The sequence below is a fragment of the Ixodes scapularis genome, unplaced genomic scaffold (genome assembly GCF_016920785.2).
Source record: "Ixodes scapularis isolate PalLabHiFi unplaced genomic scaffold, ASM1692078v2 PGA_scaffold4__175_contigs__length_147842914, whole genome shotgun sequence".
Lineage (NCBI taxonomy): Eukaryota > Metazoa > Arthropoda > Arachnida > Ixodida > Ixodidae > Ixodes > Ixodes scapularis.
The window spans coordinates 125,317,388-125,341,349 of NW_024609879.1; the positions used below are offsets into that span (position 1 = coordinate 125,317,388).

Below are 23,962 nucleotides of genomic sequence, written 5' to 3' on the forward strand. Positions count from 1 at the left end.
AACCTCTGTTCCATGGAAGGTATGTAAAAGCCAGCGACGATTCCAAGCAAAATAACAATCGAAAGGAATGTAGAGTGTGCTCAAGGTTCGCAGAATTCCAGGATCTCTTATATATTGACAATATTCCCCTCCTGTCACTATATGAAAATGACCCAGTCGTGCACCTTTACGAGCCGTTAAAAACATTCAATTAGTAAAGAAGAAAGCACTTGGGCTATGAAAGGTGCGTCTTGGCATTTGTTCCTATGTCAAGCAGCTTTCATCACACACCTGTCTTTTGGCTTCTCCCTATTTTTAAAACTTTCGAGCTTGCCGTTGATGTAGAACGCAGAACAAGCATCTTCGCACATTTTCATAAGCAGAAAGAATAAATCGCTGCTTTTTGTTTATAGCATATCGGACTATATTACGTGGCCTTCAATTTCTTGTGATCGTACATGCACGGGTAGTTACAAATTCAGTATTACTGCGTAGTTCTTGCCGTCTCTCTTGGTTTTCCACGTCTCCTTACGTTTGGCATGTATATCCCTGATGCTGGAAAGCGCCGACGCCGTGTTCGTGCTAACGGTGTCCGACAGTGCACATGAATACACGTATGAAGCCTTCCTAGCACCGTTTTTAATGCCATTAATTTGAAATGAAAATACCGTAACTGACCAATTTTTTTTCGTCTGCGTGACTGAAAAATGTTTTAATCTAGCTAGTACGTTCGAATTATGTGTGATATTTTCTCTCGTAATCAAGCGCAAGGGAGAAAACGCACTCGCTTTTTCCCATAGAAATGCATTACCGGAAGTCAATTTCCGACTGGCTGTTGCCTGGTTCAATTTGCCGCAACACACTAGCCGCATTTGAACCTCTAGCGCACATTTTAATAACTCTACGGTGTGGCCAACTTTTAAGATGTCGTGCGTGCCTTTCAGGTACCCAAAGAATGCCGCACGTCAACCAATTCGTGGCGGTCTTTGTTGCTGTTCTGGTCCTTGGTCAAGCCGGAGCAAATTTTTGGGAGCGTCCGGGCTGCCACAAAGTCGGTGAGCGCTTTACTCTTTTTTTTCTTCTTTTTTACAGCGATGGTCGTTATTTGATTACGTGCACGACTAAGCGTCGCTGTGTTCGCCATTCACGATTGACAAAACGCTCGCTACGGGATTTTCGTTCGCTTTCATCAGCGGTCATGAGAGTGAAGTCATCCTTCGACGATGCTTTTTTTAAAGGTGTTACGAGATAGTCAAAATCTAACACATTTTCGGAATACCCATGCTTCACTCCTCCCGGCACTCTATTTATTATCTCTAAATTCAAAATGACTGCTGAGAAAATGGCAAATGAATGTTATGCTAAAACAAAGAAGCAAACAAACAAAAAAAAAACATTCAAATTGCTTTGCTATTTTCGGTGGGGTGATATCACATGTTGTTTTACTTGCAAGTCAAACAGACAGCCTAACAATCATACTATTTGCGGGTTAAAAAAATATACAGTATTCTGCTGGTGTGAAATAAACTGAAAACAGTTCATTTCACACAACCAATCTTGTTAATCCGTAGAGTGCTGTGCATGGGCGCCGTTAGAGTCATTAAATGAACTACGCTTAGGGTACCGGCACTCTGCTTCCGGATATTGTTTCTGGGCGCCGCTATCTTGGTGCTCATGCGGAGCAGACGCAACTGCCGATCGTCATGATTCAAAAGTGCGACTTCCTCAGCATTAGATTCGGTGATAAGAAGCTCACTTAATATTGCTTTGCCCTGTCGCGAACTGTTTATATGTTTATAAACATTTGTGTAGGACGAAAAATCGTTTTTTTGTGATTTCAAATAAAGCGCTTCAGATAACTGGCAACCATGATTTTGAAGTCCAAAGATGGGTGAGAGTCTTTACACTGAAACGTAGCTTATTTCGTGGCTCTATAGGCGCCGCCGTAACAGACCTTCAATGTTTGTTTCCTCTTATTACATTTACTTTTACTTCATCATGAGCACAGCAGGGCAGGTTATTGGCATTTTTAGATTCTACTGTGGCCTTCTCCCCGGCATTGACCTTTGCGGAAGCTGGTGAACACTCGCTTCACTGACGCGGCCTCTGGGTTAAACAAGAGAAGGTCAGCAAAGTGTTTGTAGTCGGGTCCATGTGCAAGCAAGACATCTATATCACAACAATTGACGCCACTTTTTTTTTTTTAGTTTTGCCAATACCTTAGCTGCTCAGACGAAATTAAAAAAAAAAAACAACAACATCAACTTCGGGGGAAACAAAAATATTGTGACTTGCAATTTGGGAAATACTTTAGTTCAGATCAACGAGATAGTGGGCCTTAGAGCGATAAACTGGTAGCTGAAAGTGACCCCCCATTGGCCGCCGCCATGTTGCACATTTTTGACCACTAGACACGCGACCTTGTAGTTTTACGTCTAGATTTAAAACGAAGTACCACGCACAAATAATTGCTTATTGATCTTTAATAACAGTACCGACGAGATAAGTTATGTTTCGTTCGTTTTAAGTTCAAAATGCGCTTTTACGACAAAATCTCGGGCAGCTTCGCAATGCCTTCGCTAGATACCGTCAGCCGCGGTGCTATATTTCGGGTTTTTATTGGAGCTAGACACTGATTTCTCGAGCTAACAGTATCGAAAACATAGTTTATCATGTTTTTTTACAACGATCGCAATACAAATCTCGCTTCAGTTTTGCGTAAAAGCCTCAGGATTAGGTACGTTCACGTGTCTAGTGGTCAAAATTGTACAACGTGGTGGCAGCCAAGTGGGGGTTGCCTGGCGAATGAGATACCAGTTTTTTCGCTCTGAGCCCCTCTACCAAATTAGTTTAGATGCACCTATTAATGTGTCGAACCGATTTTGAGGGAAAACCCAGACTATCAAAACATCGCCTGGCTACGTTTACTCCAAGCTTCCATCCTACTTTCTGCACACACCGTGGAACTAGCTTTTTTCCCAGCTGGTGTAAGTAGCCAGGATTAGAACTCGTAACGTCACGGTGAGCTAGGCAAAATCCTCGTCGTGACGTCACGAATGAAACCCGCTAATCGGGAAAGTTTCGCAGCAGATCCCTGGAGTGTGTTTCATGTATTGGGTCGTCGTGGTGGAACATGACGTCATCTGACACTGTGATGTTTCGTGAAGAAACTTTCCCTCTATACACGAAACTATACCGCCCGTGAGTTCATAAAAGTCCCGAAGTAAAAAAAAAAAAAAAAAAAAAAGAAACCTCACAAAAGCCGGAGTGTCGATCATGCTGTAGGATGTCGTGATCCTGGCTGTTGGTAGTAGAAATGCCGGCGGAAAGCAACGAGCGAACGCGAGTGTCGCTGTCGTCGCGGCGTTTCAACTTCTGCCTGGAGAGGCTTCCGCGGACTGTCAAGCTGGATGAAGATCTGCACCGGAACAGGTGTTTGCCACATTTACCACCGCAACTGTGACGCCGCCAGGATCGCGGCCGGCGACAGCGAGACATGACGCCATCAGGCGGACATCGAGGGTCCACTTTTTTGTACGAAGTAGACACACCAGTCTGGGACGGGTTTCAGGAACCATAACGTAACTGCTATTAGATTGGAAAACATACCAGTACCGACACCAGAAAAAGGAAAAAAAAATATTAGCCGGTAAACAATATATTACGGAAGTTTAGGACTAACAACATAAAAGTACAGAAAGAGAAACAGCGACAGAACGAACACCTGAAAAAAGTCGTACTAATTTAATATGTAAAAATGCTCGCAAAAAAAAAAAATAAAAGATTCTTGAACGCCGTGGGGCGAATGATAGCTATCTACATTTTGTAAAAAGTTGATTTCTAAAGAGTTTGAGGCCTATAGCTTTAACCTCACATGTATTTAAGAAGCAGTCGCCGTTAGAAAGCATATGTAATAACTTAAACAAATGGTCAGTAATTGAAATCCACATTTTTGTGTAAAATATACTAAACGCGCGTTTGTCGGTGTATATTGGAGCTTCCATTTCAGTACCAAGCTTCACATGTATATTCCTCAACTTATGATTTCCGCTTCTAACCCCACCACATGCTTGTTCGTCAAAATGTAAAAAAAAAAAAAAAAGATTAGGCAAATTACACACTGTGCTTACAGCTACCGCAAACGGAGCAGTCCAGAAACCGCTCTAATTGAATAAAGCACGACTGGCGCGGTCCATCGTCAGGGGTCCTTCGGTACGGCGCCCACGTTTCGCTCCCATTTTCCAAAACGACGATTTGGCGCGGGTTGAGTCTTGCGCACGCTCGGGATGTCGTATTAAGGTCCGTACCATACTCCGTTTCCCCGTAACTTGGTAAACGGCGAAGGCTATACGGCCCCGGCGAGCCAATCGGAGCTTCGGAAATGGATACACGTAACTAAACTCTGTCTCACTAATTTGCCGTAGAAGCCGGAGGCGAGAGAAAAAAAGAAAACCGCTATTTGTACGAATTTCGAGTGGCGGCTATAATTTCCGAAAAGGAACGAAAGCGACGCCTGCGACGCGTAAAGTGGGGTGAGGGTAAGAATGGAGTTCTTCCTTCCCCTCTTCTCCAACTGCTTGGCTCACGCACTCTGGCCCCTGTACCTACGGTAAGGAGTGTCACGTGCCTCCCTTTCAGTCACTCCGATTGGCTGGAAGTTTCTCTAGCGTTCGCCTTTTGCCAAGTTAAGCTGAAACGAAGTACGCACGCTTTGCTCGGTGTTTCGACCGAAAAACTCTTACGGAATGCACCTCTTTTTCCCACAATGCCGGTAACCTCAAACAAAAACAGGAAAAAGAAAGCCCACCGCATGCTTCTTCGAGTGTCGGGAGGTGGTGTAATGCCGCAGAGATAAAACTTCCCCGATCCTGGCTCGCAAACGATATAACCCCCACGACAGCGACTGACGGAACGAATTCGAAGAGAAACGTCCCATACATATTTAACTTTTTCACTCTGCGAAAACAACCTCGTTTCCGACTGTTGCAATAACCTAAAAAAAAAAAAAAAGTTCTTACATTGAATTTGTTTGAAGGAATCTGTCTGGACATTGAATATTTTAGGATCGGTTTAGTCTCTTTTTACTGAGGCCATATATTTTCACTAGCGAGGAGAAGCACCAAACGTTGGGGGCCACCGACACTCGATGTTTGATGAAAAGTAAGCATTACAATAAATAGTTGAACACCGTATCAGATCGCAAACTCTTCGTTTTTTTTTTCTTTATACACGTTACATAGGTGAGAGGTCTTATGGACCATTTTACCTCCCAATATTGTTGGTTATTAAAAAAAAAAAAAATCTTGCTATGAAATTGTGTAGCCCTGCTGGGTGGTCCGAAATTATTTTGTCACTTAAAAAGACCCTGAAACGATTTTGAAATCAAATTTTATTCACCGCACGTCGTGAAAGGTGTGAAAAGAAACCAAAACACAAAAATAGAAAGCCAAACATTTTTTTTTTCGCCATAGAACTTTTCAAAGAAACGCGGACTCTTTGATGACGAAGATAATCTCTGGAGAAGGGTAACAAGGGGTCAAGGGACAAACAGAAATCTGTATACGCAGCTAGGTGACTGGTGTGCGACCCAAAAATCCGTCTGGTCCGGGTATCGAAACCGGGACCTTTTCATTTCTTGTGGATTAGGAAATGGGGATGTCATTCGTCATTCTTGTGCAGCTCGCTTGCACTTTTTTAATTTAATTGTGTTATAACTCTTTTTTTTCCTTCTTTCCTTCGAAAGCTCTCTGCCTTTTCACTACGATGCGTCCGCGGTGCCAATTCACGTCAGTCAAATCTACGTCGCCTATTGGAGAAGAGCCTACCTCACCAGCACCGCGATCATAAACAAGAAATAGCCGGCGAATGTTTCCTAAAAGTTTTGTTAAAGAATATTCTGATCCACATATTTTTCAATAATCAGCGATGTGGCGGAAAGTGCCGAATGTTATATTTCTCGCAGCTATGCGCCATCTATCGTGTAGTAAACGAAGCAAAAGAAAGATAAGACTGCCCCTGCGCTGTTTCGCCGTTCCTGCTCTGCTGAAAAGCATGGCGTCGGTGGTGATCGTTGACGTGGTCGGTGCGGTGCAGGGGGGTGAAGGTGGGTGAGGAGCACTGGCAAATCCTGTGCGCCGACTTCTCAGTCCCGAGTGAAAGACCGCGAAAGAGCGCAACCGAACACGAGAGAAAGAAACCAATGTTGCCAGCTGAAGGACGACAGTCGCAATGGCAATCACAAAAACTAAGAACTCTCAGCAAAAAACAAACCAAAGGGATAGTTTAACGTTGTAAATTAAATTCTGAGCTATTCTAACGCTTCTAAAAAGCAATATACTCATTACGCTGGTGGTTACGGGGTTTCGTATTCCCGAGGCGTGCCTATCGAAACCACAGCGCGAAGCTGCTCATCTGGTTTAGTTTTGCGTTGACGCGATGCCGTACACTTGCGCGCTATGCAAAGAGAAAGCTTAGAAAGGAACGCGAATATCTTTCCACCGGTAAGTACGTGGATTGTTCAAGTTCATGAAACTGCTCTAATGATATAATTATACTCGCGAAATCGAAGGCAGTTGGTAACTATGTGTGGGACCCCACACATAGTTACCACACATAGTTACCACATAGTTGCCGCAAGCGGCGGAGCCTGCGTGCTCCGCCGCTTGCGGCAGTCAGAATGCATGGGAAAAATGGCGGACTTTTTCCTCTAAAGTTAGAGTATATGATCCCTATGGCGTGGTGGAAGCTCATCGTACCGCGTAGAGCGCTATCCTTGGCTGAATTTTCGTCGTGTTTGGCGACGATAACACAGCACGTCCTAGAAGGAAAGATCCATCATCTACTCTTCGAACGGCGATGTTATGGCCGCACCCTCAAGACAGCAGAAACGCTCGTGCCGTCATCTTTGTTTACTCAGACTACAGTAGTGCTTTCTTAGCATTCGCGCCATCGAACATCGCCCGGATTTCTTATTTTGCACATTCCATGGGTGTGCTCAAATTCAAGGTATGACTGGTGCGTGCTGTATTTAAAGGCGTGTATGAAGGATGCGAATTTAGACGCGTTTTCATCACCCGAGAAAAATGACTAATGTTAGCATTCCTGAACGATCGCAACGTCTATGTGATCACGAAATCATGTTTCTACGTCGCTATATCTCTGCTAAGATTACATCGTCTTTTGCAATCGTAGAAAAGGCGTGTGGCGAGATTTGTACTATCAGTAAAGTCGTGTTTTAAAGTCGTGATCGTCCAAGACGGCGTACTGCATCTTTGTCTTTTCTTTCTTCATCCACCCTGCCTTGCGAGCCTATCCTGACAAAATAAAAGTTAATAAAGCTTTTTGCCGAGAGAAATCTCTGCGCATTTTCTGCTACGCCAGTGAGTGACAGCGCGTTCCCTTCGTTTTAGCGATACTGTCGAAACGGCTGACGGCGGCGGAGAAGCCGCTGTTGTGCTGACGACCTGCTGCGCTTCTTGCAGCGGTTGCAGGAGTGTCTACGCGCGGCGCAGAGCGGTTGTTCCGGTCACTCCGGTCACAAGGGACGAAGTCGTAACTAACGCGCTTGTTGCAAGTGCCGTAGTCCTTAGTCCGGAGCTTAAAAAGAACGGCTGCACGTTTCACCGCTTGTCACTCGAGGAACCACATCGAAGCACTTGATGCAGGCTTGTCGGTTTGAGGGACCCTAGGTCTGGGGTCATCTGTGTATGCTCAGAATATTCCGTAAAGTGGAGTCGCCACTCCTCGTCGTCCGATTCCGACGATGAACTGGAGTCTTCGTCGGAAGAGTCGCCGCACTTTCCAACAAGCGCGCTGGCGTATGGGACCATCCCATGGTGTCGCTGTAGCGCAACATATCTAATTGCATTTCTCTCAGCTGCCATCTGTTCGTGGCTATCGCGGTGCTGACATCGGCGCCATCGGCGCAGTCAACGAGGCGTTGGCGCGGTTAAGTCCTGTGGTAAACCCTACCGGCGCACCGCCAGCTCGCCGCTAGTGCTCTCATTCTCCCTGCCAAGATAACTTCCGGTGACAGAGCACGTCAGGACCGTCAAAATTACGCCGCGGCTTGTTTTGCTGTGAGTTAAAGAGGAAGAAAAACTCAATATTTCATCATTTTTCGTGTAGAAGTTAATGAACCGAACCGTTCAGTGAAGATTGAAGGTTTAGTATAAAAGTTATTTGGCAAAAGTAAAAAGGCAATTTTATGGTCCCTTTAAACCTTACTTAAAGATTTGATAAGGCACGTGCAGACAACTCGATTCTCTTACGTCGTGCCACTGCGGTGGCGCCGATGTCGACACTGAACATGCGCAAATGCTTCGCATCACACGAATGTGATTTCTGCGCATGCGCAATGGCCACGCCCGGTGTGGACAAACGCGGGCTGGTTTGCAAACAGTCTGTGTGTCGATACTGACGAGGAAAACTTCTTTGCTCTTTTTTTTTTTAAATATTTTAGAGCGCAGCTTTTAGGCACCTGTTTCCGGGTTTCGCGGCGTCGGCATCGGCGCAACCGCGCTACATTTAGCGGGAAAATTGATGTCACGTGACCTTACACCACTTCAATTCCCCGCTAAATTTAGAGGGGGGAATGACGTAACATGACTTGGTGTCACGTCACCTATGAACAAATTCAGTTTCTCCGTTAGATTTAGCGGAAAAATTGACGTCATGTGACCTTAACAGCAATCCAGTTGTCCGCTGAATTTAGCGGGAAATTTGACATCAAATGACCTCAACACAAATTCAATTTCCCGCAAAGTTTAACGGAGAAAATGAAGTCACATGACTTGGTGTCACGTCAACTATGAACCAGTTTAGTTTCTCCCCTAAATTTAGCGGGAAAATTGTCGTCACGTGGGTGAAGTAGGAGGAGGGGAGGAGGTGGAGGGGAAGAGGAATAAAGGAGGAGGAGGGAGAGGAGGAGAGAGAGGAGGAGGAGGGGCATACACTCCCCTCTTCCTCCCCAAGAGCTGCGCTCTAATTTCGCATTACACAGCTCTGTAAAGGTATTTAATTTTTTAGAGCGCAGCTCTTAGGGGCCCGTTCCCGGCTTGAGCGGCGTCGCCGTCGGCGTCGGCGTCGCCGTCGGCGTCGGCGTCGGCGTCGGCGTCGGCGTCGGCGTAACCGCAACCCTCGTAACCCGCGTGAGGGTTACGAGGGTTACTTACCCTCGTAACCCTCACGAGGGTTACGAGGGTTTTTACCCTCAGAAGGGTTACCTTCACAAGGGTTACCCTCACGAGGGTTACTTACCCTTGTAACCCTCACGAGGGTTACGAGGGTTAGTAACCCTCGTGAGGGTAACCCTCGTGAAGGTAACCCTTTTGAGGGTTACGAGGGTTAGTAACCCTCGTGAGGGTAACCTTCACGAGGGTTACTAACCCTCGTAACCCTCAAAAGGGTTACGAGGGTTAGGTTACCCTCGTGAGGGTAACTCTCATAACCCCCGTGACCCTCACGAGGGTTACTTACCCTCGTAACCCTCACGCGGGTTACGAGGGTTAGTAACCCTCGTGAGGGTAACCTTCACGAGGGTTACCCTCACGAGGGTCACGAGGGTTATGAGAGTTAACCTCACGAGGGTCACGAGAGTTACCCTCACGAGGGTCATGAGAGTTACCCTCACGAGGGTCACGAGAGTTGCCCTCACAAGGGTTACTAGGGTTACCCTCACGAGGGTCACGATGGTTACCCAGGTCAAGTGACCGCCCCTGGGGTCACGTGACCTGGGGATACCCCCCGAGGTCACGTGACCCCCCATTGACGTCATAGCTACTGATGACGTCATCAGTGACGTCACTGATGACGTCACCGGCATCCGCATCGTCATCGTCACTGATGACGTCATCAGTGACGTCACTAATGACGTCACCGGCATCCGCATCGTCATCATCATCACTGATGGCGTCATCAGTGACGCTACTGATGACGTCATCGGTATCGTCACGTGACCCCCCGACGTCACGTGACGCCCCAAGGTCACGTGACTCCCACAAGGTCACGTGACCCCCCCCCCCCCCAGTACCCTTCCCTCCTCCTCCTCAAGAGCTGCGCTCTAATTCGGCGTTACAGGGAGTTGTAAACGGCTTTCATTTTTTTTGATCGGAACCTCCAACCCTCTTATTTAACAGAGTTAAGCCGCAGTACAAAATCAGAAGAAAACACAGTAATAATATTTTTTTAAGTTGGTGACTTTTTTTTCCTCGTTTCAAAAATAACATTTGCACGGTAATTGAGAGCTTAAAGAACCACGGCGTGGCCTATCATGTGTTCTTGATCGTGAATTCTTCATCGTGGCGTTGTCATCGCGGCTAATGCCCCATTTTCATTGGCTCCGAAGCCATAATGGAATGCATGGGGCTCGCCACGCCATCCGTTTTCTAAGTTTTCGGTCAATTGTATAGTAAAGGCCCGTTCACACAGTTGCGTTCGGAGCGACCACTATGCTTACGAACGAATGCAACCGCTGCGACTTCAACGACAACTGTGCGCGACGTGTACACAGTGTACACACACTTGCAACCGCATACAACCAGACGGATCAACAGCCAATAAGAAACGAGCTTCAGCTCTTGCTCCTAGCCAATAGTAAGCAACCCAACTACGCTTACAAACATGGCGGACGGTTTCGTTCCCGACGCGAGGTCCTCACCGGAGCAGCCGGAGGTTTCGGCTACGGCGTACAGCCACGACGATTTGCTGTACGCCTACAATAGCTGCGTGAGGGCTTATGTTGCCCGTGCAGGCAGCAGCACTGACTGGGCACTAGTCGCGCGGTCATCCGCTGCGATGTTGCTCTTGAGCCGCCAAAGACGTCCCCGCCGAGAATGGGTTCGGTTCATCCTTCGTTCGCGGGAGAACCTCGGCGAGTACCACCACCTCGTCCGCGATATGCGGCTGGACGACGGACGAGACTTCTTCATGTACTTCAGGATGACGCGGCAAAGGTGTGTACTGTACCTCACTCTTTCCAATGCTAAATGCATATCAAATAGCTCGAAGGCCCGCCAACGTGTAGGAGGCGCTTGTTTAGGGCACGTACTGTACAGTCTGATTACCTCGCTCGCTCGCTGCCATTGGAACTGCCGAGTCCTCGTAAAATACCGCGCAGAAATAACGTAAACAAAAATACGAGGCAAATAGCGTCGTTTTCATGGTGCGCGCATTTTTTAAAGTTCACTTTATAGCCCGAACCGAAGCAGCTAGGACTGGAGACGGCCTGTAAACGGTTTCCTCTGCAGGTTTGAACACCTGCTGTCCCTTGTTGGGCCACTGCTGCTGATGCAAGCCACGTTCTGGAGAACGCCGATCACTCCAGCGGAGAGGCTGTCCTTGACAATCAGGTGAGTTGAATAACTTCATTCTTTTCGGCTCTTTTTCAAACAGCTGGGTAACTCACCATTTAATGTGTACTCAGTTTTAAGTTTGTTTTCATTTCACCAGTCGACTCTAAAAGTTGAGATGATCATGTGTTACTGTCTCTGAATTTGTTTCCCTCATTTCACTATTTTAGGTACCTGGCTCACGGAGCCTCTCAGGCAATATGCGCGACCAGTTATAGGATCGGCCGGTCGACGACCTCCGGGATAATCAGGGACACGTGCCTGGCCCTCCACAAGGTGCTAGACCCACTCTACCGCCCTGTGAGTAGACATCTTCAAGAAAATGTTAATCCTTATGTGACGTCATGACAAGCACTTTTCGCATCGAATACATATCTCTGATACCATCTTCGATCAGCACATACCAGAATTGCCCTGAAACCGAGACAGTCCACAGTGCTCGGTCGTGCAGCGCATAGTCGGTGGAACATTGAGGACAAACTGCGCCGTACCGGTACACCGCGGCGAGCACCACTATGCATCACTTCGCGTTTTGTTTGTTTTTCTTGTGTACGTCTGCAGGCAGTGCCTATCTGCTGTCAATTTCTCCTGGCTTTTTACTCGTGGCTTTAGCATTTTTACACAAATGGGCATTGTGGACGTGGTTGTCTATAGGGTCATGAAACAAGTAACAATTCCACAGGTGCCCATTATTGTTGGTAAGAGTGCAATTCCACAGGTGCCCATTATTGTTGGTAAGAGTACCACCAGACAATAGCCATACCTCGGTGTTATTGTAATGCTTCACAAAGCTTTCCACGAAGTTCGTAACTTTCGGGCGCTCCTTGCCACTGCAGCAATCACCGGTAATCGCAGAGATGGTAAGAAGCTCGTCGTCTTTACTGTCAGAAGGGTTGGGAAATTCATAGAGTACCGCTGTTAGGTGTGTTTGCTTTCACAAAATCTCCATCTGCTATTCCTGCCATCTCCTTGTTTCCCGGTCCTGGCTGCAAAGCCTGATGGGGCTGCACCCCGGTGCACTGTTGATTTTTTTGGTGCGCTTTGGGGCAACAAAAAGCCGCATCGGGAGGGTGCGCTCCGTTGATCGAGTATGTCCGGTGCGCACCGGTGCACTTGATCGAAGACAAGGCGCACCTCAGCGCCCCGGTACACACCGGTGCGGATGATCGAGGAAGCTCTGAACGTTTAAATTATCTGGCTGGTAAATCAATGTACCCAATAAATTCAGGTTTCTTCTAAGCCTATCCTTCCGAATCATCAGATGCTACACCCTTTCTTCTTTGCTCGTGTGAAACAGTTCAGTTGTTACTGAATTCTGGCTATAATGAGCGTTGTGTGCTATTGTGGCATTTAAATAAAGTTACCCAAGAGCATTTTTTGACTGACTTTGCAGGCCCCAAACACTGCCCAGTGGGAGCGGCTCGCAGCGGAGTTCGGCAGGCTGTGGAACTTCCCGAACTGTGTCGGAGCCCTGGATGGCAAGCACGTGGCCGTCCAAGCTCCACCTGGTAAAGGCTCCGACACATTCAACTACAAGGGGTTCCACAGCATTGTCCTCCTCGCAAGCTGCGACGCCAGCTACAAGTTCACGCTGGTGGACGTTGGGCAGCCAGGGCGGTTTAGTGATGGGGGCATCTTTCGAGACTCCGAAATGGGTCAGTCTCTGCTGTCGGGAGGACTTGGTCTCCCGCCAGCTGGGCGGCTACCCCATACATCAGCCAAGCTGCATTTTGTCTTTGTGGCAGATGAGGCGTTCCCCCTGCTGACTAACCTCATGCGCCCTTACCCCAGGAAGGACTTGGAGCTAATGCAGAAAGTGTTCAACTACAGGCTATCCAGAGCCAGGAGGATAATTGAGAACACTTTCGGCATCCTGGTGGCACGTTGGCGCATTTTCAGACAAACAATCCAGGCGTCTGAGGAGACTCTGGAGGCCATTGTCTGGGCGTGCGTCAACCTGCATAACTACCTGAGGGTGTGTGACGAGAGCGAGCAGGGGGGCGTCGCTACTGCCCCGTCGGTTACACAGACCAGGAAGCTGCATCTGGCGCTGTAACCGTCGGTCAGTGGAGGAGTGATGCGGCTGGCAGCACTGCGCTGTCGGATGTAGGCCGTGTCAGCTCAAACAACGCCTCCGACACTAACAAAGCAGTGAGGGACAAGTTCATGAGATACTTCTGTTCCTCGCAGGGCGAGGTACCATGGCAGTACAATGTAGTGTACAAAGGTTCTGCTCCTGAAAGCTGAGTTCTTTTTGTGCAAGCATATGTAAGCTTCTGAATTGTTTTCTTTATTGTGTTCTTTACAATCTGAAAGGGCAACTCCGCTTCATCTTTTTTTCTTTTTTTTTTTTAAACAATGCAGTCCTCTTGAGCATCACCCAGGAAGACTGCACGTCGAATATTACGACATAGTTGCGTCTTGATGTTTCCTAAATGGTCCGGCAAACCTTGCAACTCGCCAAGTTGCCGAAATCGGACGATTTGAGTGAGCAAATTGAGGTGCAACCAACAGAGCAGTCAAAGAAGACTACTGCGTGGACATAACCAACATTGAGCTAAATGTCATCACATTTTTCCCCTTTTGCTTGGTTTTACTTCTCTGTGCAAATGTAACAGGTAACGTGAGCAACGTTTCCTCTCGGCGCTCAGCGGAGTCCACATGATTAGAGCAACGCGCCTGCGCAGCGCGCTTCTTGGGAGCCCCACGGTCGCCCTGCCATTATTACCGTCGTCGTCTCACCGTTTGTGATTATTGTCTCTCGGGGTTTCGTCCACACTTCGGACATTATGTGCGCAGACTTATGCCGCAGTTGTGCAGACGTCGTCGAATGTCGTAGACATCAAAACGTGGTGAAGAGTGCAGTGCAGACTACACTTGCACCTGGCACACGCCCACCCCAATCCCGCCTGTTGTTGCATGGAGAATCATGTGACATCTCGTACCACGTTATAGCCATGTTCTTGGCGGCCAGAGGCCAATGTTGCCAGACGGAGCAGAATTTTCGTTTTAGATTTCTGCTCGTGCTATATATTCATTTTTCGGGACACAAATAACGTAGTCTTTCCCTACGACACTTAATGCGAAATCACTCATTAATTCGAAATATTTGAAATTGAGCGGAGTTGCCCTTTAATTAAACTGGTCTGGTCATTGTTGACTACAAAGAAATGAATATATTGAAGTGATCCAATGTGCCTTTCTACCCAAGCCTTGTCGGGTGGAAGGAAGTGGAAATGAAATGAGTAAATGTTCCACTGACAGGTAAACAGCACAGAAAAAATATACTATCTTAATGACTCTGCAGTGTGTATATAGTTAACCTTCCTTCACCATGTCACCATTCTCCCCTGCGGGTCTGGAATGCATCTCCTCCTCTGCTTTAGACCATGTTTTTTTTTTTTTTTTTTTTCCTCATGACCGTTTTGGTTTTGAATGAAATTTATTGTTCCTTAATTGTCCATACTTTTTTGTCTCTCGCCATTTAAACAAACTTTTTTAGAGCAACTGAGGGCTGTGACAAGTGTTACTGTTGTTGCCTCATCCAATTTTATTGCAATTTTATTTTAACTGTATTGCTGTTCTTGTGTTGCTCGGCATTTTAGTCATGTAACATGTTGCTGGCATATTTTTTTTAGCATGGCAAATGTGCTCTGAACTGTACTGGGGGTGGGGGGCCCTGTGTCCCTGTCATGCAGCAATGTCTTTTATACCGGTGAAAGTCGAAATAAATAAATAATGAATGAATGCAGAGGCGAGTACTGGACTGGATGTTTATTCATCAAAATCATTTAACAAAATCTAAGGAATATAAAAAGGATATTGAAAGCGAGTATGAGAAAAAAAGAAAATTAAACCCTGCAGTGTATGCAGGAAGTACATTGCTCATAGAAATATGAAAAGCAATCTAAAAAGGCTGCCAAAAATAGGTATGACAAAAAGCAAAATAACCCCCAACCTCCCTCCTCCTTCTTTCTTTCTTTCTTTCTCCCTCCCTCCCTCCCTCCCCTCCCCTCCCCTTTGCTCCCCTCCCCTCCCCTCCCCTCCCCTCCCCTCCCCTCCCCTCCCCTCCCCTCCCCAAAACACAACTTCCAGTCGCCAAGTGGCCTCGAGGAACAGTATCGAAAACAAAGAAATGAAAAGTTATTTAGAAAGGTAACAAAGTGTGACGAGTTTGGGAAGTAGGTGATTTTTTTGGGTAGTGTTACAAATGAGGACTGTTCTCGAAAAATAGCAAACTTGCCAGCCTACCTCTGTTTGAAGCAATTGTGCTGTGCCAGAGCTTGTACTCCATTTCACCTTATGACTGACTGCAGTGGATGCTACAAGCCATTGCAGCCAATCCAGTGCTGTGAATGCTTCACCTGGCTACACAGCCCACACATCGCTGCACCTTTCCCAAAGGTCACGCACAACATTGGATTGCCTCCCATGGCTCATAGCATTTGCTGCAGTACACCATAAGGGGAAACGGAGTATAGCCGGTCATCTGGCGTTCCAGCTGTAGATGAGAAATTTAGTCGGTGAAGTGCCACTGGTTGCCTAGGGCCTAAAGAACATCACAAAGTAGTGATGGACAATTCCTATTCGGAAGTTGAAGATTGAGAACTGCTCACTCTCTCAGCTTTGCAGTGCAGTTCGTATAAAAGCGAGTTAAATTTAAACTTTGCTTCATTCCAGAGGCAGGCTGGCAAGTTTCTTATCTCATTTCCTACGTGAATCCCATAAATCCTAAAAGGATCGTTACAGTCTGGGTTTTCGGCCCGACTTGCCATTTGTCTCGTCGACTCCTCGACTATACGCCGAAGAGACCCCTCTTCCGCCTGGGCGTTGGCCCGCCCCACCTTCCTTGCCCGCTTCTTGGCCGGCGGCTGATCAGCTGCCTGGGCAGGCGATGCGTGCTGCTGCACTGGAGCATGCTGTGAAGCTGGTGACTGAGCTGGCACCAGCTGCACAGGGGTGGGCAGCTCGCGGTTTTGCTCCAGCTGCAGCAGCACCTCGCAGGTCTCCGAGGGTTCGAAGTCCTCCAGCATGGAGTCCTAGGAAAAGAATTTGTTTGGCATATTTCATTTTTAAGAATTTAAATGTAATTTATTTATAGCTATGTTCAAAATATCTAATTATGACAGCTGCAAGGCAAAGTTGCGGCTAGTTTCATAAACATTATCAATACCGGAGAAAGCAGTTGCAACACCAGCACACACAGCAATCTAGTCAAATGGGGTGGTGTAAGTAGAAGAGAGGACACTTGGTCCGCACAGCACTATGCTCATTTCCACCCAAGAAGAAAGGAAGTTTTGCGCATTGTTCATACGTCGGACAAAGAAGTTCTCACAAAATTTGATTGTCAGAGGCAAAAGTGATGCCTTTGATGTTCGAAACATGTACATCCTGATAAAATAGCATATATATTTGCCTCCCATGTGAGTGGCTGCATCTGGAACGACCGAAACAACAAACCCATTGGGTGTTACGGAAAGCACAACCGTGCGCCCTGTGTTCTGGTTGTGATTCCTCCAATCCAGTGACGGACATGGTACCAGCAAACATGGAAATAGTGAAAGGTTATCCTTTTTCACGTGAAGTACTCTCCTTATTCGTGGGACCAAAGTTGTGTTACAATGGTAAAATAGCATGTCCCATACTCCGTTCAGCCCTCAGCTGAGACTGTGAAGGGAGCTACTTGCCCGCCGGACCAATTAGCCACCTCCCTTTCGTCACCTCACCCCGCTCTGCACGTGGGTGTGGGCGGGAGCGTGATCACATGGCGAAAGACACATGTGACAGGTCCAACGAAGACATAGCTCCCACTGCATGCAGTCTCAGCTTAGGGGTGAACGGAGTACACTCTAAAAAATGTTTGTGCATCTACTTTCACGCACAACACTCGGAGAGCCAATCACCGCAACTTACAGAGGCAGCTCAGCGAATGACAATTCCGAAACATATGTTTAGACCGAAAAAACGCAGTCTGAGTTGTGACATTAAGCAATGCAAAACGTCACGCTTACATTGCTTAATGTCAAAACTCGGACTGCGTTTTTTCGTCTAAACATATGCTTCGGCATTGTCATTCGCTGAGCTGCCTCCGTAAGTTGCGGTGATTGGCTCTCCAAGTGTTGTGTGGGAAAGCAGACTCACGGGCTTTTTTTTAGAGTGTAGTCACTGGCAAGGTGTGAATGGATGGGTGTCTCTTTCAAATGTTCCTGCCTCCAGCATGCGGCCATTGACTTTACCCATGCTTCGTCCGTGTGTGCACGTCAGAGGTTCACGAGACTACGAAGCATAATCGAAGGTAGGAAGCTTACGCTGAAGGTCGGACAACTGAAACTCCTGCCTGAAAGGGGGAAATTTTCATATGTTTCCATCTCAAAGTAAATCGAATAGTGCTAGCATTTGCACTGCCTGCTTTGTCTACGTGATCTCAAAATGAGACTTTTATATATATGTTGATATATTGCTGCTAAAATTTACGCTGCGAGCTCTATCCTGTAAAAATGAAAATAAATAAAGCTTGAGGCTATTCAAACCTGTCTGCCAGCAACGGAGAAGCGGTTGACGTGCTGACAATCGCCATGTTTGCCAAAATTGCTGCATTCCTTGCAGCGGTTGCAGGAGTGTACATGCAGCGCACAGCAGTCATTCCAATCGCTGTGGTCACAACGGACGCAGTCGTTGTGACCAGTGAACTGGAACTCACTGCAGATCTCTGAACTAAGATTGCCATAGCAATCGATGGTTAGATGCTACTCTGACCACCAACCTCCCTATGCTATGCATCTATACTCCGTTTCACGATCAATTCGCAAACTGTGGACGTCACGGCCCCTCCGATATAATAAGAGCATCGTAGCGAGGCACGTGACATCATGTTACTGGAGCGTGTGTCGCTGCGCCAAATAGAAGGCCCGGAGAATCTGGTTGTCGTCTGCTGGCCAAGGGTCATCTGCTGTGAAACTAACTTTGGGCGTTTCCTCCCAGTTTCCACCCATAGAGACGCATAGGATGAGACCTGCATGCTCATTTGAATTACCTGCAAGTTTGAATTAACGAGATTTGACTGTATATTGCCGATAGAGATGGCATCATGTGAGTTCAATTGCCATTCAAAGGAAAAGAAGCCTAGAACTACTTTTTGTCATGGACGGCGCTGTTGCTGTGGCGGTAACGAGGCCTCTGTGGGCTCAACCATGGAGTGTTTTCACGTGCCTTATGACGCTCTTATTGGGTCGCAGAAGCCGCAGCCTCCACAGTTCGACCAGTTATGGTGAAACGAAGTATAGGGATGTTAGGAACTACAGAAAAAGAGCAAGTGTGAGGGAATAGAACATTACACGGGTGTCCTCCACGCTGTCAATGCTTCGAACCCCAGACTGCCCTTCGTCTTCTTCTTGAGGACTGTAGGCCTCCATGAGCAGATCTGCACATCAAAAAACAAAAATGGAAGAAATTCAGTACTGTCATAATCTAAAAAGAAGCGGAAGCATAAAATAATGTTCTAACATTCCTTATACAACAAGGCCAATATTTCTAGAAACTGGTCCCTGCCACTTAAAAAAAAATAAATAGAACACAGCTTTTGCTTGTGTGCTAGTTTTTCTGTTAAAGCATTTGTACATATACGTATAATGCCCCTAAACTTTTACTTTATCTGAAATAGTAAAAGGCGATTCCACGAAACGCCTTTTGACTTCTGGTAAGCTGTGTCTTGCCATGTTGATGAACAGCATCTGCCACTTCCCTTTTTGCTTTCAAAAAGACTATTAGTTATTGGCATCATTTTTTTGTGATGGTGGAATGCGAAAGCATGGAAAGCACCATCGCAGATGAAAATTAAAGAGAACACCTTCAAGGGACACTGACATCCCGAAACTAATGTTGTTTATGTTTTGCCAGGCGATCTATTATGGTGCAAGAGGACTACCCAATCAGCATTTTGCTACAGCGTCACATATATTTTTCATGAAGTCAAAAAACGCAGCTGCTCGACACTGAAACCGAAACTGGACTGGGGAGGAAGAAATATAGAGGAGAAAGATACCAGAAATCACGTGTCTGTGCTACTTTTTCTCTTTTTCAATCAACGTATTTGCAGTTTTTTAGAAGCCACAAAAAATGTGACTTCTAAAACGACTTTGATTAGCTTGGGTGGTTGTTTCTAACCATAGAAACCAGCATGTGACCACAAAAAAGAGAGTGTGCGAGACTTAAACCAACCAGCTCTCAATCGGCGGCTTTCGGGCGGAAAGACAACAAGTTTTGAGCCGCAAATTGGGTTCTGGGTAGTTGGGCCCTTGTATGTCAAGTACAAATAAAAACCTTGACGAGCATAAATACCCTGTTAGTGTACCTTTAAGTGATCTGATATTACACCAAAAATAGAAAGCAAATTATGTTCTACGAACCAAATGCCGCGGTGAAGTTAAACCGAACACAGGCTGCAACTATTGTTTGGAATTTGACATTGGAAGTAATCGCCAGGCCTGTGGTTCCTTATAGCCGCATCCCATAGAGCAAACGACAGCAACGCACGACAACGAGCGACAGACGACACCGACAGACAGTCTGTTTGTCGGAGTCCGCCATCCCACCTGGCGGACACGACGCAGAACACGGGGACAAGGAAACCTGTTTCCTAGTGGGACTGGAGTTGTCAACAAACACTTCAAAATGCACAGACAAACTGAGTCTGGCGACGCAGTTTTCATGTTTTGCTCTTTGGGCATAAAGCGCGCTGACAAACACGGTGAAAGTGTGAGATTACTTTAGTTCTTGATTAAAGCTTCCGCTTGTCTTCATTTGCCGTAGGCAACTTTCCGCAAACAGTCGTGACAATCGACACCAAACTTTTTCCGAACTAGAATACCCAAATCGTTCCTTTTTTGGGTCGTTCGAGGTATTGTAGGTGAGCGCCACGGAATTTTACGCCGATTTTGAGGATGTTTATAACTTTACATCCGAATAATCGAGGGCAGGCGTTTTTGGGAGGACAATACGGCATCCCGATTATCACAGAACGTGATGACAAGTCTCTCGTCAGCCGGAATGATTTGCCGCGGAACATCATGTCCTACTTCGTAGAGAGCGGTCTTACTTTGGTCAGTCCTCGAACATGAGTGTATCCATTCTGATGCAGGGGCGTAGACCTCGGCATCTTAAAGCACCACCTCGCGCACCAAGCTTTCGCGAGCAAAACCAGCTACAGAAATTTCCCTTTCGCAACTCGACTTACCGGCGCCAGCAAGCAAGCCGCGACCGCGACCACTACGCACAATCGAGGGACCAGAACTGCGGGAACGAGGAGTGGCCGCCAAGGGCTTCTCTGAAGGTCAAGCGGCAGAGCGAGGCACGGGAAAAACGGGAGGAAGGGTAGAAAAGAGGGAAGGCACAAGTGGGCAAGGAGGATAAGTTTGTCTTCTAGACATGTTTCTCAGTGGGACTGCTTGCTGCACTTCAAGTCCAACGGCAGACAAAAACTCGTCCGTCGTCGATTGTTTGTCGGCGATTGTCGCGGGTGTTGGTCATTCCAGTGGGGCAGCATCGGCAACACGGAACTTTGTGGTGTCGTCGGACAAAAATCGGTGTTTGTCGCTCTAGTGGGACGAGGCTATTAGCAAATCTGAAATTGTTTTGCTGCCATACAAATCCTAATATTGACCAATAGATGAAGGCTGATTTGGGTCAGGCAAATCAGAAGCCGCAAGACCTCTCTTCTCATTTGTGTGTAGGCAAGAAGTTGTCACCGAAATATTGCCCGACCGTAGACTGGGAAACAGATCTAATTTTATTCCGTTAGTCTATAATGAACTTCCGTTAGTCGATAATGAACGGGAACGGTCCCAGATCTAATCAACTGATGTGATTGACCTAAGCAACCAAAACAGTGTTTTGGAGCAGCAAATGTGGCCTTTGTAGCAATTAACACAGTGTTTTGGAGCAGCAAAAGCGGCTTTTGGACCAGCCAGGACAGTATTTCGGAGCAGCAAAAGTGGATTTTGGAGCAGGTATTCTTAGGAAAATTAAAATATTTGTTTTGAGTGCTGTAGAAACAAAGGGCACTTTGTGTTTTGTTGAGTTCTGATGTGACGTGTTGAGACGAAACTCGCTGTTTCTGTCTTCTTACTGCGCAGACATCCCACAAGTGTACAGTGCGGTAGGAATTGCCAAGCAATTTTGAAAAACTGCTTGCCACCGTTTTACTGGTTCCCGACGTGCCAGATTTTCGTCAAAAGAAAGCAAACGTAAAACAATGAATTGCAAGCGTCCCAGCTGGCGCCTCAGTTTAGTGGTTTCGAAAGGCGACCTAAATTGGTCCTCTGGCGCAGGCTTGGCGCAGATTACCAATATTTTGGCAAAATGTAGCTGGATGTAGCAGGGTTAGCCCCTTGGCACAGCAATCACATCACTGAAAGAGAAATCTCGCTCTCACCCATGACCAAAATAGTACCCCCGGGGATCATTCTGGCCACCGACGGGTTGACCTCAAGTTAGCTAGCTCTTCTGCACTCCGAATAAAGACCGGTAGGTACAAAAATCAAATGAAAAGCGAGTATCGGACGCTATTCTTTTTTGTCGCCGATGGCTCCAGTACACGAGGTAAATCTTGACGCGAAAGAAATCAAGTGAGCTGGAGAACACTTCCTCCGCACATAGAACGACATGGGGCAAACGTCTGTCAACATGGCATCTAGCTTAGCGCGTGGAAGGAAGCAAGATGCTTCCCTTCCTAACAACACTCGGACATGCTAAGCATGTTTGTCTTTCACAATGTCCTTGACCTTCATTTTTTGCTTTACCACAAGACTTTGTAGGAGAAAGTAGGTGATCCCAAATCGCTTCTAGATTTTGTTACCGTGTAAGCAAACTTACCTCTAGGGGTCATGCACGACTTTTCTGCTTCTGCTGCCGCTGCAGAGGTGGGTGCCACTCCCCTGGCAACAGGGAGCACTCTGGTGCTGATAGAAGAAAGTAAAAATGTGTTAAACTCAGACTCGGGATCAGCTGTGTGTGTTCTTGGCAGTAAGTAATGTAGCATATTACCGTCGGTGCTGAATCTGGCCCTTGAGGAATGCGAGATATTTAAACAGGTGCCATGTCGTCGCAGGAACATCATCGCGGCCAGCACCGCTCCGGCCACTTTGTTTTTTGGATTCCCTTGCATACTTGGCCCTCAAGGCCCGCCAAGCCTGACAGCAGGCATTAGAGTCGCTGCCTGAAGTGAAAGAAGTAAATGTGGCATAAATAATTAAAGTGTCGATTATGAAGACAAGTTTTAGAACAGAAATCAAGATCGAACTAGATTTCTAATACAACTTCAATTAGGACAGCCAATAGGTGCAACAGACATGCATCAGGTTTGCTTGCCAGCATTCAGCCAAAACTTTACAAACCTTCTTCAACTTCTTGAAATGTAGGATTCTACCAGTTTGATCTCTTCATTACTGATCGCTCGATCAATAATCGCTTCCCATTTCGTACCATAATTTTGGCAAACGGTTATGTGAGGTACGCAAACGAGGTGCGAGCAGTAGGTTGGGGGTGGGTATGCGCTGCCCACTCGGAAATGTTTGGTAACGGATAGCTGCACGAAGGCCGCATCAGTGACTCCGAGACAAACCGCCGGCACAAAGAATCAGATCCCCAGTTGGCGGGTTGGAATCCTAGCTGAGGAGCCCGCAATCTGACCGAGGTTCATTGGAGAGAAGGCGCCGTGCAACCGAGATTTCAGTTTCACGTCCAAAGAATCCCAGGTGGTGCAAATTAATCGCTGAGGTATGCGATGGCCTTCCTTGGTTTGGCATGCAAAACAATCCAAACTTTTCTTTGCGAACGGCAGGGAAGTCTCTTGGCAGTCCCGCCTCTGGCGTGACCCAAAACGAACCTTTGATAGCACTTTGGCGGCTTGCCAGCTTCGAGTGGGAACGCCCAGACGCGTGCAGCTGCGCGTGAACGCGAGCGTGCATGCGCAGCGAAAGCTTGGCAGAAGGCAACGAGCGCGCGACGAAGGCAGGGCATCCAGAGAGACGCCCTGGGCCGAGGCGCAAATTATATAGTTCTGTGAAGAGGTCATACTCACCCAAAGCGATTCCAATGGCCTTCCAGGAATTATCTCGCTTTGCCGTGTCCCGGTAATCCATTCGGCTGGCATTCCACAACCACGGATAGCGCTCAACTTCCTGAATGAGCGCTTCTTCCGAGCAAGGAGCCACCGGAGGAGCCGCCATGTTGTCAAGAGAGAACAGACTCACGACCGGCATACAACGCGCGCGGCTGCGGGCACCTCGACTCGTGATTGGTCTGTTGTTCCGGTCGTTCCCGTGCACAAGGAGAAAGTTGAGCTCCGTTCAACTCCTTGCGTTGCGAACGAACACGAACGAAACGACCGCTTGGCGCTCCGTTGCCATGGCAACTCGTCGTTCCAAGCGGTTGCATTCGTTCGTAAGCATAGTGGTCGCTCCGAACGCTACTGTGTGAACGGGCCTTAAGTCCGAGGAAGACATTCGTGTTAAAAAAACAAAACAAAAAAGCCTCACCTTAGCTTTAAGGTATATCTGGAGTACATTCGCCGCAAAGCATTTAAGAGAGCCAATCACTGCAATCTACGGACGGTGTACTCGGCGCGAATGGCGAGGTTA

The 23,962-nt window shown here is 47.2% G+C and overlaps 1 protein-coding gene and 1 long non-coding RNA gene across 2 annotated transcripts in view; one reads left to right on the top strand and one right to left on the bottom strand.

Moving 5' to 3' along the window:
- The first annotated feature begins 934 nt into the window (after positions 1-934).
- LOC115330059 (thyrostimulin alpha-2 subunit) overlaps positions 935-23,962 on the top strand; it is a 59,176-nt gene continuing 36,148 nt past the window's right edge. The window contains exon 1 of the mRNA XM_029991759.4: positions 935-1,034. Within this exon, the coding sequence (XP_029847619.2) occupies positions 935-1,034 (100 nt within the window). The remainder of the gene's footprint in view (positions 1,035-23,962) is intronic.
- Positions 22,257-23,419, bottom strand: LOC115310379. Its single transcript, XR_005714750.1, has 3 exons — positions 23,404-23,419; positions 22,368-22,539; positions 22,257-22,282 (listed from the first exon to the last, which is right to left on the bottom strand). It is a non-coding gene; the product is annotated as an uncharacterized LOC115310379 (long non-coding RNA).